At 37.2% G+C, this 16346-nt stretch overlaps 1 protein-coding gene across 1 annotated transcript; it reads right to left on the minus strand.

Moving 5' to 3' along the window:
* Positions 1-1721: 1721 nt before the first annotated feature.
* Positions 1722-15581, minus strand: LOC104498975 (oxysterol-binding protein-related protein 10-like; the record flags this gene model as incomplete). Its single annotated transcript, XM_010142421.1, has 3 exons — positions 1722-1913; positions 13646-13725; positions 15406-15581. Coding segments are annotated over 3 exons (448 nt in total), but the record flags the coding sequence as incomplete, so codon positions are not given.
* Positions 15582-16346: the final 765 nt, after the last annotated feature.

The following is a 16346-nucleotide window of genomic DNA, read 5'->3' on the forward strand; positions in this document are numbered from 1 at the left end:
AATCATACCAACCAACTTCTAAACGGTGCTGAGGAGGAGATTAACTCTCTCTTATTGTGCTTTTAGTTCGTATTTCTCCTCACTTCAGATTAAAAAAAAAGGACTAGAACAGATTTAAGTGCACTTTTGTGAAGGCCTCTTGACCCATCTCTTTATTCATAACTGTAACAAGGGAGGGTAGATCTAACAGTCACCATTGACTCATAAGGAAAAAGAATATTCCCTGAAAAAAACTGACAGCATACACCCAAGTCTATTGCATTCACTCTGAAAAAGTGGCGAGAAGGAAATACACAGAGCATGCCACTGAAATGAAATTTGACTGCTTCCTCAATCTGGAAAAACAGACCTATCCTTTCACGAGATGGAAACACAATCAGTCAAGCAGACACTTTTTACATGAGGCTGGGAAAGAGGGCAGAAGTACTGTTTTTTCCACTGATTCACTTTTTTTTGTTGCAAAGCTGCAACAGCTCCCACTGTTCATTTTATTAATAGGTTTAAGGTAGGTACACTCTGAATTCAACCTGTGAGAGCAAAAGCTATAGTAAGATAGAAACAGCTTGAGGAAAATGATTGGTAGGCAAAGACAAGTTATCCTCATGAAAAACAAACAGAAATGTGTTTTCTATAATGTAAAGAAAACATGGGCGACATTCAGACAGTGGGCTCTTCAGAGCAAGGAATAACCAGTTAATACAATAGAAGGGAAGTTTCACTTTTAATGTTACTAAAATAAAAACAAGCATTCATCAGGATGTGCAATTTGAGTCTTCATTGTAAGCATACACTAAGAATTTATTCAAATTCTTAATAAGAAAGGTCTCTATTTATAAAACATTTAGGCAGCATAAACTCAAAAGACGACTCTTGAGATTGTGTCTTGAGGGATTGAGGTTGATATTTTAAACCCGTGTGATAAAGGAATGCTTTAAAGTAGCTAGGCTGCCAAAAGTTTCTTTGATAGAAGGGGTGGGAGCAGTACCTACAAAGGCACTACTGGAGAAAAGCAAGAAATTCAGACAAAGCAAAAAACAACCATGGATGAAAGATGAAAGTCAGTTCGGTGAAAGTCTGCTATACTTTAAGCTTAAAACTGTACTATTTTTGTTGTCTGGAAGTCAGACTTAAATTGGTATACAAGTTATACTTCTTAAACCCTGGTAAATGAGCTTTGAAAGAAACATGCTTTCTTGTTTGCTTTTCATGTGTTTAATATGGATGAAGCATTCTTCCACCACAGCAATAGGAACCTGACAACAAAGTTAAGACTATAGCCATGTAGAAACAAACTGTTGAAAGTGGGGAGCTGTGCCTTCTTTCACATTCATTCATCAGACTTATTCAAGGGGGTTTTTTATAGTTATAATTAAATACTTCAGGGCTGCCTTTCCAAGCTGAAAAGTTTAGCTGCATGCACCTTAAAAGAGACATTCCTCCAGCAATGCAGCAGCACTGCAAAGCCTGGGAGCTGTGGTCAAACTATATCCCCTTCTAGGCACGCGCACACACTAATTTTAACATCGACACAAAAAAGCCTGTATATACCAGACTTTAAGCTGAACCAGAACTGAAGACCACCTTTTGCTCAGTGAGGGGATCAAAACAAAGCAGCCAAACATTAAGTGGGAAACAAAGAGAATTGTTAACTTGTCAGACTTGATTGTTTGTTCTAAAGCAAAGCAGTATTGACAGCAAAATAGAAAATTTTTATCTCTTACCTCTCTGACTTCATGGAGTTGGCCAGAATGCTGGCTCTTTGCTCTTCGAGCAGCTGCAGGTGATTTGTGATGTGTGATGGTTACAACTGTTGGCCCACTTTGATTCATATGTTTCTGGCCACTAGGAGATGCAGAATTAACTGCCCCAGGTGGCAGCAGAGATGAGCTTCTACTTCGCGAGGATGAAATGCTCTAGAACAAGAAATGGGATGTTGATATTAGCAACCTTTACACAAGTAAATAATTTATGATGCGGGCTATACATTTATGCTGTTCTACTTTCCTCACAAACCTAAATTGGGAAATGTAACTGTGCTCAGGACTAATTTATTCCTTCTGAATCATCTGCACTGCTCAGCAGGGATCTTCTTGGAAACACTGTGACTATCACCTTTGTTTCTGGAATTGTCTGAAATTGGCCTTTGCAAAAATTTTCACAAACTCTTACATGTTAACATGTTGCTAAATTCTTACAACCATATATTAGGAAATATTACAAAGGACTTTGCAAACAGAGTATTATCAATGCAAACACAAATATTTTTAATGAAGCCATTGACCTATATCTCACCATACCAGTGTAAACAGCAAAGAAGAAAAAATCTTAATGCTTTTACCTGATGAACTTCTGAAACAGTGCAGTGCTGTTTTAAACATTACAGGAGCTGCAATTTTGGCAAGGCCAATCGACAAACCAATTTAACATTAACATTTAAAACAAAACATGGCTTAAAGAGTCAACGCATTTTGAAGTAAGCTTGGAATAAACACAGATACAAAAAAAAAGCCATAAATTAATCTCCAACAGTATCTGCACTATGAATATCCTTAACATCCAACCTATAAAATCATCCAGGAACTTTATCTAACAGTCCTTATCTAACTGTTTGTCAGTGTTGCCACCTTGGTTTGTTTTTCTGCAGCCCTCAAACCTGAGTTTTCCTGGAGGTCTTTAGGATGGCAATTCTCAATCAAGTTCAGATGTGCCATAGAGCACCACAGGAAATCATATATAAAAGCGCAATATAAAAGAGCTTTTCCCTTCTACTTGAATTGTTGATTTCATCTGTAAGGTTAAAACCGAAACAGAATAAATCTTACCTGATGAAATGTAAACCACTGCAGAGTGACATTTAGTAGCACTTGAAGAAAGTAAGCCCCACAGGTGAAAGCCCATCTCACCTTTCCTATAACCCCTGCACAAGTAATGATTGCAGCCTTCAACACTGCTAAGACAGGTAGCATCAACATGGGGTACTATTCTTGAGACGGCTGGCAAATGCACAAAAATATTATTTGGGTACAATCTCTCTTATCCCTTACAGGTCAAACTTTGCAATTCTGTGGTAATTTTATAAAAAGACTTAAAATCCAAGGTGGCTACATTACTACAATTAAAACTTAACTACATATTAAAACATAACTACACTTAAAACAAGGAGAAGATATTTTGGTGAAGGAAAGGTACGAGGGAAATGGTGTGACTGAATTTCCTTTTTTAAATAGAAGTTTCACAGAAAAAGACTTTCCCTAGTGTATAACTGCAGAATATACTTCCTGATTTTTCTTTTTTAAGCTGACTAGCATCAGAATACTTCTAAACTAAATTTAGGGTGCAGAGGAAAAACAAGATAACTTCAAATTTTTTTAGCATAAAATCAACATATCTTTCAGTTTAATAAAATTATTTTGTGTTTAGAATGAAATCTTCTGAGAATCCGTGACATTCTAGTATCACGCAATCACAATATTAAAAATATACAACTGTTACCTTCATATATAGTAATCCTAAAACTCAGATAAACAACAGTAATATAAAACAGTGAGTTTAGCCATTAGATTTGCCTGAAAGAAAACAATATTCTGTTAGAAGTTTTGGGGTTTTGGTTTTTTGTTTGGTTGGGGGTTTTTTGGGGGACGGGGGTAGTTAGAGATCTACACATAACTAAAGTAACATAAAACAAAAATTTTAAAAAATCCATGCTTGTTGCTGTTTAAATACAGAATCACGATGGAATGCTAGGAGAAAGTTAGCCTTCTGAAAAAACAGCTCCCAAAATAATCTCATTTAACTGCACACTTTGAGAGATGTTTAAGTGGAAATGCAGGTATATTCTAACTTAATATCTCTATCATTTATATTATTTGGCAATTCAGTGTTATTTTTCCTCAAGGCAGCATTCCAAACTGCAGTGAACTATCTACAGCTGACCTGTGGATCACAACACACACCTTGAATGCAGCTCACACTTCACGTTTTCTCTCATCATGTTGCCTAACACAACACATATTTCACCAAACCCCACTTACACTTGGTAGTCATAAATTTGATAGTGAACTATTACTAGAAAAGCCATTTTTTTAACCGCCTTTGAATAACCAGTAAGTATTGAACACATTTCCAAGTAACATGTATGTCCATCATTTAGTAGTCAAAATTCAGATTACATTTTTTTACCCTGCAAGATTTGCTCTAGTTCATATCACAACTCATCAGGTTACATCAACTACACTCCTGAACTGTGGCCTGAGACAGAAGAAACAGTCTGTGGGACCACAGCGCATTTAAAGACAACTTTTCATTAAGTTTTGCAAAGGCATGTGGCAACTGTTGCTAAACAGTCATTTAGAGCATGAAGTCTGGGAATCTGTGGAGCAGGAGGAAAAATCAGGAAGGACAGCCCATCTATAGTTTCAGTAGCGGATGGTGCTCAAGAAGGCTGTCCTGCTACAGGGTTACTAGGTAAGCTCAAATCTCTATGTACAGAAGTTCACAGTCTGACAAGGGCTGGCCATATCACACTGCCTGGTATGAATGACATTCAGCTGCATGCTTTGCCCTACAATATGGCCATGTGATCTCTACCAAGAGAGCACCTCTGCCAGTGAGCTTCTCCTTCCCCTTGTAGCACAAGAGTTATCAATCCTGTGCAGCTCACAAAGTTAAGAAGACTGGCAATCTCAAATTAGCAGATACAGCTACAGTCTGTGCCAAATATCAGAGCCAAAAACATTGTTTAGAATGGATCCTACAGGTCTATAAGCAAATTTTCCTCACCTCTTTGTTTTCTGTCCTTTACACCCTTCATTCATCCAGTGACCCAGCATTTCCAACCAACATGCCACAAAGCCCACAAAGCAAATCCTCTAATGTATAATTTGGAATTATTCTTTAGAGGAAGTCTGTAATGTCTGTAACCTGAAATAAGCTCAGCACAAGGACCTCTGGCTACCCATCAGGCTATCCCTAGGCAAGGCCCTATGATAAATGTGAAAAATTCCAACTTAAAACTTGCAAAAGCAGTCACACACAAAGTGCAGGTGAATGTCTGCAGGAGGCAGTTTTTAGACCCTTCAAAACATTTTGAAGTGGGGCTTCACATCTCAATGCCACAGAAAACAGCTCTGTGCCTCCTCTGTCCAAGGAGACAGGGGTAGCAGCTACTTCTTTCTGACAGTTTCTTCTTGCCACTGCCAGAAAAGGCCTCTCCAGGAACTCAGCTCCTTTGAATTTTACAACAGATTGCCAACACGTCTGTCCCAAGCAAATACTTAACTCCTCTTTTGCAGAACTTCTTCATATCAAACACTGGGAATGACAACCGTCTCTTTTGCATTGACACACAGCTGTGCAAAAATCCAAAGTTGCTATGTGATGTTTTCCATGGCTAACAACACTCTCATTACCCACCATTCTATAACAATCATTAAAGCCACTCTCCCAAGATATCAAAGTAGTGACAGTAACTGATGGAGCTTTATTCTTAAGCCCCCTGCTCTTCCCCCTAATACTGCTGGTATGACTGATCTGTCCCTATTATGATATCTCATTTTCTTTGGTCCTACTGCTTTCTGGATCACAATTAAATAAATAAAATGATAGTGAAAAGTCTGGTCAAAGGAAGACATAAACCCTTCAACAATTAGTAATAGATGGTGCCAAAAATGAGTTAAGCAATCCACATGCTGAAGCATCCCAAAAGGATTACAAATATTCTTTCCTGAGGCTACACTTTAGCATTGCTCCAACAGTTGGCCTGGTTATAAAATTAAACTAATAAAAGAATAATAAAGGAGCTAATTAAAGATTAATTTGTAACTTGAGTTCATTTTGGGTTTATGACCTAAAGCTAGCTGAAGTATGCTTAGCTAACATAGATTTGGGCTAAGATTTTTATTGTAGTAGACTGTCCATCTTCAAGATAAAAACACAGTATAATGAATGGTTCCACCTGGATATCAAAAATCCTAACAATTAAAATAATGTAATTGTAGAATGGTAAATTCCAACTATACTAGTGTATTCACGACTCATTCTCCCTGGAGAATGAGTTCCTTCTCACAAAGAAGGTGAAGTGGTTTTCAACATTTACCAGAAGCAAACAGTTGTGTTTGTTTTGGAAATTAAATGCAATGTTCCAGAGATTAATAAACTAATTTCTGAAGTGAATTGTTGTATCTTGTTTATGGCTGATAATCGTCATTTTCACAGGCACTGTGCCACAGATGTTTTCTACAGAATAATAAATACTGAAATGACATTCCTTTACTCTTCTGCATATATGTAAGTTCAGAACCAATCCCTGCACACAGTTTTAGAGCAATGAGAAGTCATATGCTATCAGAAAGTAAGTACGATTTTGAGACACCACCATTCAGTACTTTAATTCCCATCTACTTCTTTTCTAATGCATCCTAAGTAAACAAACACTGATAAAAGCAAAATATGGACATAGATCTGTTTAATTTACATTACAATAATTCACAACTATTAAAATGCAAATGACTAAGTCTACATAACATCCGAATTTCAGCACTGCAAAGGGATCAGCTTATGATACGCTTTGCACATCATATCATCTATGGTACTAAATTCTGACAGTATTATAGTGCTCCGTCATCTTCAGTAAGGCAATACATATGTCTGCTTTTAAGGAAGGACTATGACAATCAACCCATCGTAAGATCTTTTGTTTGTCAAGAATCATTTAAGCAAGCTCATTTTCAGAACTAAACAGACTTTTTTTCATTTCCGTAGACTGATTTTGAAAGCAGGGAGCTGTGAACAACTCTTATCTCCATGCAGCTTTCAAAGGGAGGGAAAAAAGGTGTCAAACACACACATATCTACAGCTAAGCACTGCTTCCTTTTGAGCCTCATCACCTGAAAGATTTCCAAAGTATGTTTTAATTAGAAGCACCATTCTTCAATTGGCTTCTATGGGTCAGGGATGAGAGGAGGAATCACAGAATCACAGAATCATCATCCGGCCGGAAGAGACCTCAAAGATCATCGAGTCCAACCGTTACCCTTACACTGCCAGGGTCCCTACACCATGTCCCTCAACACCAGATCCACACGATTTTTAAACACTTCCAGGGATGGGGACTCCGCCACCTCCCTAGGCAACCCGTTCCAATACTTAATAACCCTCACTGTAAAGAATTTTTTCCTAATATCCAACCTGAACCTCCCCTGGCGCAACTTAAGGCCATTCCCCCTCGTCCTGTCATTTTCGACATAGGAGAAGAGATTGACCCCCACCTCCCTACAACTTCCCTTAAGATAATTATAAAGAGCAATAAGGTCGCCCCTGAGCCTCCTCTTCTCCAGACTGAACAGTCCCAGCTCCTTCAGCCGCTCCTCATAGGACAAGTTCTCCAGACCCTTAACCAACTTTGTTGCCCTTCTCTGAACCCGCTCCAGCACCTCAACATCCTTCCTGAAATGAGGAGCCCAAAACTGAACACAATATTCAAGGTGCGGTCTCACCAGTGCTAAATACAGGGGGACAATCACTGCCCTACTCCTGCTGGCCACACCGTTCTTAATACATGCCAGGATACCATTGGCTTTCTTGGCTGCTTGGGCACACTGCTGGCTCATGTTCAGTCGACTATCAACCAGCACGAAGTAGACAAGCATACCAGAGGAGGGAAGAGTGAACTTGCTCAAGAGAAAAAAGGTCTGATGTGCATAAAAGAAGCAAAGAAAGACTTGAAACTTTCACTGATCTGGCTTTATGGCAACAGTTTACAAGCATTATTTCAGGTGCTGCTTCACTTACAGCTAAACTGCTACTGCAGCTGCAGTTGAAAGGGGCAGGTTTGGACTTTTTTCTTCACCATCTCTCCATGCTGGCTCTGAGGCCCATTTGACCTCACGGAAAGCTACTCTAGGGAGTTAAACCAAAAGAGAGACAGAGATGTAGACACACAAACATAATGTTCTGCAGATTTATCTCCCCAAACTGCCTTTCCAAAGGGCTGGATGATGGTTACAAACAAGCACCAGGAGCACTGCTTGAGGGGAAAGAGAGCAGGACAGCCCCTCACAGAGGCATGCAGTCATCAGATCGGCTCAGTTTTAAACACAAAGCCTCAGACTAAAGCAGAGGAAGGTTAGGTTTTCGCCAGATCCATGTCCACCATCCTCCATCCAAGAGGAAGAGGAGAGTAGGGGTTTAGCACCTAAAGTCTGTTGGAAGCAGAGTCTAGTTTCCCCTACATCAGTGCTCATCCAATTCCTCAGTGAACTGGTCAGAGAGTTAAGTCCTTTTTAGTAGGATGCTCTTTTTTATGCTTCTGATGCCCAAACTAACTCAGAACCAGAAACACAACAGAGCCCACACAAAGAGTAGCAGCAAAAGGAAGGAAAATGGACTGCTGTTTACAGCTGCAGGGAATCAGCAAATGTGTTCAACTGAAACATTAATCCACACCATCCAATTTTTAGCAGCTCACTGTGCAGCTCCAAGCCAGAAGCTGGAACAAGGGAGAGTCTACCTCCTTATTCTAGCACAGATCTAAGCTGAAAGTTACCATCTGAGCACAATTTAAGACAATAGCTACTTCACAACACAAGGATTTCTGTTCCCTGACACATTCCTGATATGCACTGAGAAATACAAGGGTTAAACACCAATCCACATGTTGGAATAATTTTATACCACATGCTGGTATAAAATCTTGTGGTTTTGTTTTTAGTAGTGTTTTTACAGCCACCATCATTAAACAGTCAGAAAAACAGGGGGATGAAACAGAAGAACCAACAAGCTTGTGACAACTACAGATATAAAATTGTTCTTGGAAGTTACCACAAAAAATTATGTATAAGCTTACTTCTTCTTGAAAGCATTTTATATCACTGAATTCCAATGTGATGAATGCTTCAACTGAAACATGTACAATAGTATTTACTTAGAATAGTCTAAAAAAACAGCAATCTTATCCATACATAGAAGACTTCTTCCAATACAATGTGATTTGGCACTTTGGGGATGTTGAGCAATCTGTAATGAAGCAAAATGAGATTTATATGAGAAGGCTCAACAACATTAACACTATCTTACAGCACGGGAATTACCTGCCAGAGATCATTATCCTTTTACTGCTTTTTTATCATTAAGATGTAAAATTTAATTAAAACAAAGTGACATACTTAGCTTGTGTTACATCCACTTGTTAGCTGTATAGTTCATCTTTGGAACAATCATTAGGATGCAACTAAATTTAGTCATTAGTATACAACTTTTTTCTTTAATTTATTTTCAATCATTGCTTTGCTTACTTTCCTACACCACTCCAGTCCTCAGCTGAAGCTTTAAAGACAGCAAGGACAGCAAGTCATACAGTAGCATTTTGAAGCAGTCAGTAGCTCTGAAAAGGAAAGAAAACCAGTGCTGATCAGGATCCAGTGCAGGAAGAAGAAATGCTCTCCTATGAATATTTCACAGAAATAGTGGCACAGCTTCAGCTTCAAAAAACATTCTCCAAATTCTCGTATTTCCCTATGAATTTCATTCCACTAATATCTATTCAAGATTTCAAAAATGTGTTCTCTAAGCAATAGGTCTTTCATATTGAAAAGAGTTGCTTCAGTGGTATTCTTGGGAACCTTCCCACTGCTTGACCAGTTATCCCATTAATTTTTCCAGTTAACCAATTTCCCACCTGCGTAAGATAAAACATATCCCTCACTACATATTATACACTTCAAATTCCACCTCCTTCTCAAGTGTATGAATCCTAAAAAAGAGCTAGAAATTTCCACCTCTCATTCTTCCCATGAAAAAAGGTGAGTTTAAGCTGTAAAAGAAGTTGGAAGCAAACACTCAAGACTCCAACTTTCCAGATGCAGAAACATGCCTGTTCCCTACAGAGACAGAGCTTGGATTCTGTTCACAGTCCAGAAGCTTAAAACACATGAGTACGTCTATCTGCCTGTTCATGACAGCACTATGAGAGACAGCCATTTTGCAGATATCACTTACTACAGCCCTCAAAGTATGGGGAGAGGAAGGAAGAGAGAGATCCATTCCTGTGGCCAGTAGAACAACAAATCACATCACGACAGTCCTATGGTAGGGCTATTAACAAAATGCAGACATAGAGATTTTTGTCAAGTCCTCAGTTACGCAAAACGAAATCAAACGTGTACCCTTCTCTGTGTACAGACCTTTCTGTATAATTTCGGTCCCTAATCCCAACATAAAAGAAACAGTAAGGTGGCTAAAATAGCAGCATGCTATTTTATGTAAATTTTACATAAATTTAAAGTATTTTAAAAGGCATGTTTCCCATCCCATGTTAATAATTGTTATATTAGAGTACCTTCATCTACAAGAGAAAGGAAAAAAAAATCACGAAGAAATGTCACAGTTCTTCTTTCCCTTACCTCCCACCAGGCAGTGGTTTTGAAGTAAGAAACTTTGAGGAAAAGATAAAAAGAAGTTCTAGAAATGTATTTTCTTCTAGTTTCTGCAATCTCTGTGAAACATCACTCCCTTGTAACCAGTATCTCATCTCCACAGTCTAAACATTAAAGCTTTTGATAACTTGCTTTTATAGAGAAAAGCAGAGAGAAGCTTTAAAAGTTACTTTAAATGAATTGACGTTAGCACTATAAGCTAAAGTTAACACTATATGAAGGTGTAACTGTATGTTATAACTATATAAAGTTATGTTCTAACTATACAAAGTTAGCACAATACGCTAAAGTCAGAGAAAATCTGCCTTGCAGAAAATACTCTAACCCTGAGAAGATCAGAGAGGAAAAAAGGAAAAAGTATACTGTAAAAGAAGCGACGAATCTTGTCAAAAGAAAGGTTTCTAGGAAAAGGTAAGCACAACACTGCTTCAAGTACAGTACGTGTCTGGAGTAAGAAGCAGAGTCATCAGTGGTCTCATCTGAAGCACAGAAATTCTCAACAATTTTCTGGACTGCTAAGCTTAAAAATACAAAAGATAAATTCTCTATTTGCTCTGTGGCTTACAAAAGTGGAGAATTAAGAGTGCTTCACTAATGAACATGTGAAGTGAGAAGTGACCTAGTGTGATTTTAACTGTAGACTTGTAACATAGAATTAAGAAAAAAAAATTTCATTTTCTTCAGCATTTGTTTCATACTAAATGGATCCAAGCTAATTAAAATGTATGACTGGCTGTACCAACCAAAATGCATCTGTAAGCAGCATCCTATGCCAAGTTTCTGTATCTCACCAGTCTTCTAACAAAAATGCAAGAATCCTCCTTCTGCTGTCTGGAAAAATCTTTCATTTGGTTCCTCAGTTATGTATGTCCACCACCTTCAGTCAAGGAAATCCTTTTAATTTCTTGCACAATGAGCTTGGGAACCAGAAGAAAGCCACAGCAGTGGTAGGTCACTATCCAAGAGTACATGAACAAGTTTAGAGAGTTGCTCCCCATTCTAGGTCCTTCCTGGTTCCAGAAGTCGCATGTTAGATCTTCTGTGACAGACACTGTCTTTGCATTTAATAGCATACACTCACTTAATCAAGTTTTCCTAGTAACATTTTGCATATCAAATACTCTTCAAATTTATATACACTTTTGGCATCCAAAGCATCTCATAATAATCTCCAATTTTCATTCACCTCCTTTTATTTTGAACCCATTTTCAGCTCATTTTCTTTGAGGCTTCCTCATACCTATATAATTATTAAGAGCTAGCAAATACTTCCTATTCAGGCACTCCAGAACACTTAGTAAACACTTTACCTTCCCTAATTTGTCCTTCCCCTTCTCATCATCAGAAAAAAAACCCTCCAGTGTAGTCATGTTTCATCACACAGAGTTCATTCTGTACAGAAGAACAAAAAAGTGATGAAAAGTACTTGCCCCCACTCCAATGTTTCTGTTTCAGAAATGGAAGTAAAAGTATGCAAGACAAGTATTTAACAGCGTTAGAGCAGTCTGAGTATTCTCCCTTTTGTTCCCTGCTCCTTTCCTGGTAATTCCTAAAATTCTATTTGGTTTTTTTTTTTTTATCACTACTAATTGTTGGACATTTTCACTGTTATAACAGCAATATTTTTCTCTTGACATACTACTTAATTCAGAGCCTATGTAGCTACTGCTGGAGCTCAAAATGGAGAGGCAGTATAAAAATTCTGAACAAAAATTATTACTAAGTGCAACAGTTTTTACTGAAGGAGGAAAAATGGTCCAAATTTCACTTAAACAAAGATCAGCTTCTACTCAATTACTGCCACTTTGGATGAGATTTTGATACTAAAATAGACACCTCTATAGAATTATTTACTAGGAGCAGGCAAAAGTAGAAAAAACAAATCCAGCATTAAGAGATATTAGCAAGCAAATGAAGAGTAGAAGTGTAAGAATCAGTATACCATTGAACAAGTTTCTGATATCATATACATTGAACAAGAGTTCAACTACTCATCACAGTACATTGTACATGCTGAACATTTAAATGGGTTCAAGAAGTGACAGGAAAACTTACTGAGGAATAATTCATTGATGGTGATTGATCGTAAAAAGTTACCTTCTCCATTTAGCACAGGAAGTCCCTGAGCTGCAAATCAACAGCAACTGCAAGAATATCCTCAACAAGTGAAGCCACATCTTTCTAAATAGTACTGTGCCACATTTATTTGCCATGCACAAGAATTGAAAAAGTTCTGAAACTGAAGTTACTTATTCTCCTTCAAAAAAGGTTTTAGTTATACCATTAACTGCTTCCTGACAAGTCCTCATCACTCAAAAAGAAGAACAAAAAGTTGGTTATATTTTACTTCACACACTTAAATGAATGCCAATCTCCTCAAAATACCATTCATCTTTTCAAAGTCCAACTTTCAAAGATAGTCAAGGTCGTGACTTTGAGGATTGCACAAGAATAGCATTCTCAACATCTTGGGGCAGGGAGGAATCCTTTCTGCTTGCTGTTATATGTATTTTTTTTAAATATGGCAAACAATGAGCCATGAGGAAAGCAATCTTTTTCATTCTTGTAAAGATCAACAGAAGTACTTAAAAGACTGAAGACAAGAGCAGGATTTTTTCTTTTAGTAACTTCGTGTCAACACCAAAAGCATAAGTAAAATAAATACAATAATAATTTATTTCTAATAGGGGTTTTTGTTTGGTTGGCTTTAGTATCTCCCACTTTCAAAGAGCCTTCTAATTTAAACAGAATCATAAATAATATAAATCTTCATATGATGACCTCTTTCAGATTTGGTAAAGAAGCTGAAGACCGACCACTGCTAACATATACCTGAAACTTCTATAGCAAGGGCCATTACATCTTGCAAGATGAAATAAAACTCGTACTGGTTAACACTCCTAAATACTAATCAGGACATCACACAGGTATTTATCAATAAACTGTTGAACAGCCACTCAATTAACCATGTATTGACAGCATCTGAAATGCACATCATTTATTTTTCATAAACAGCACAATGTTTACTTATTAAGATTGCCCAATTGACTTAAGCCTGCTCCAGTTAGCGACAAATGATAGCTTGTTGCTTTTATTTGTAAACCTCTCAACATAAACCCACTAACTACAGTAGCCAGTCTACCATCCAGATCATGCTGTTCTTCACCTACACTTCGTAAAACATAATAGTTACTCCCCTCTCTTAATTATTTACCTTAGAATTACCTTCCTTGTGATGTTTGGCACAGGATCGAAGCTGAGTTATCCAATATTGTTTCTCCTTTGCATCAGCAGCTAGAACAGAAACAAGAAAATCCAGGGACTCACACACAAATCAACTTTTTTTTTTTTTTTTTTAATAAGAGAAGGAGACAGGGAGGAGAGTATTTGTTGGTTAGGCTGCACTAAATATTCTAATTTACGCTACTTAAGTATGTGTAAATTCTTCACATCTAAACCTCAAGATGCTGTGGCCACTTGAAAGAGGTAAACTTAAGAGTGTTCTTCAGAGTTATCTTCTCCAAGTGTTACTAAAAGCAGAATTACCTCAGGATTACTTTTTTTGTTTTGAATTTTTAATCCACTGGACTCTCTTTGTGAATGACAAGGGTCACACCACAGCATTTAAATCAGTAAAACCTCTATTCTCATGCTTTCAATCACCTACCAGACAACCTATCAGCTCCCCAGATACTTAAGTACTTCTATCCTAACATAGTTTAACTAAATCTCTGTTTAAACCTGTGTGTCGTTCACATGCAACTTGAAAGACACAACAATGAAAACCACAATTTCCCCAATACATCTTTTAAAAACAGCTTTAAAATTTTTTGTACATGTTATTTGCAGTCTGCATCAAGTGGCTCCTGCGTAATATTAGTAAGTCTATTCAGGAGAGAGGTTTGATTTTGGTTTTGTTTTAAACAAACCACTGTAACAGTAATCCTAATAACAATACAGAATGGATGATTTCAGTAAATATTTTCTCTTATTTCCTCTGCTATTAAGTACCTCAATGGCTAATGACTCAGCATAAAAATCTATGAATTTTATTAAAATCATTAAATTAAAAGCAGCATATTACAAGCATTTGATAATCCCAAATGACTGGAAAAGCATGATAATGAAGCGACAAGTGTTCATGATTTTTAGTTATGCAAATTCCAAAACATCTTTACAGAAACTCTCCCCAGTTGTTATCGTATTTCAGTTCTAGGTATAAAAGAGCAACACACTGCACCACAGGGGAGTCCTGCATACTCCGTCCTGCTAGACAACTGATAAACTGTGGTCAGAATAAAACTAATTTTAAACTTTTGTCACACTGTATTACATGTAACTTTTTTTCATATTAACTAGCTTGGTATTAAAATATCCTGATCAATCAACCATACTGAAAGTACCTTAGAATCAGTATACTGCTCTTGTTTAAAAAAAAAAAAAAATAATAATCAAAAGTAACTCTTACATTCCCTATATTGTCCTTCGTACATCTGGGAGCAAGGAAAGTAAAAGTTTTATGCCAAAGGTGCAATCAATTATTCCAAGACTGACAAGAAGAGACAAGAACAGCCTTGCACTGGCATTTTCCCCTTCTCCAACTCCTCAGCAAATTCATTACTGTATATTATCGGCAGGACAGTGAAAGGGGAGAACAGTATTAGAAATTAAATGCTATGCTGTGGACAGCAATGGAAGCAAACGACAACCACTGTACAATCTGTACTGTACAATCGAAATGCCACAATAACAGCTTATTGAAGGCATCCTGAGTTTTCTTTCAGCCCTGGAAGTTGTAAATTCATATGTAAGTAACTCCAGATTACTCTTCCACTTGTTTTATAAGGTAGTACATAACAATATAGCTGTATAACTACTATCTTCTGACAGTGCAAGGAAGGAAATATGAAAGAGGAGATGCAGAAGAGGAAATGGGAGAGAAGAATAACTCATGCCCTTTAAGCATCACTATACCTCTCAACTTATACATCTCTCCGTTAGCAGAATAGACCACCAACATGTGTGGCACTTCATCACTGGGTGATATTATAGCTCCAGCTAAAGACAAGGTTCCTCGTGGCTTCTGGTTTTTACTTTGTTCATTCACGAAATACTGCAGAATTCCCGTCTCAAAGTCCAGCACAAAGTACCTGTTCAAAGAAATTGCACTTGTATTTCTATTAAAGTTTTTCACACATTTAGTCAAAGAAGAGCAGAGATAAATCTTAAATCAAGATCATAAATAAACAAAAGAGGTTAAGGGTATTTTTGTAATAACTCAATTTTATAAGGTACTGTTATTTTGATCATTAGGTTTGGGTTTTCAAGGCCATGTGTGAACTATTCTTTTATTTACATTTCTTTCAGATTAATGGTGAGATTCATCTACAAGACAGAAAACCAAGAAAAGCAGTTTTTAATTAAGGAGGTTCCACTGAAGAATTATGAGACTGCTTATTTTGGGGTTTTTGGCCTCTCCCCCTTTTCTTCTATTTATAACCTTGAAAGACATGCTAATTTCCCACAACCAGTCTTCTGAGAAGGTGACACTGTTTTTACAGAGGGATGAGCACAATTTAAAGATACCATGCTGTTTTCATCTTTGTGATATTTCACATACAGATGGTAAGCGTCATTTTGGAAACTGGCCAAGGGAATAGAATACACAGTTCCCAATAAGCACTAGGTAAGAAGTATGGACACCAACATGTAATAAAACAGTTAGGAGGAGAGAGAAATAAAATCTAAACTCTATTTGGTCATTTTGCTAACAAATTCTAAAAAGGGAAAAAAAAAACATTTCTACTACTGATCATATATTTAGGATCAGGAAATACTTAGTGCAAATCCAGTAACCACAAAGATTAAAAAAAAGTTTGGACAAATGCAACCCATTACACAATAAACCAAGTGCT

This window comes from Buceros rhinoceros, unplaced genomic scaffold (genome assembly GCF_000710305.1).
Source record: "Buceros rhinoceros silvestris isolate BGI_N320 unplaced genomic scaffold, ASM71030v1 scaffold18218, whole genome shotgun sequence".
NCBI classification, from domain to species: Eukaryota; Metazoa; Chordata; class Aves; order Bucerotiformes; family Bucerotidae; genus Buceros; species Buceros rhinoceros.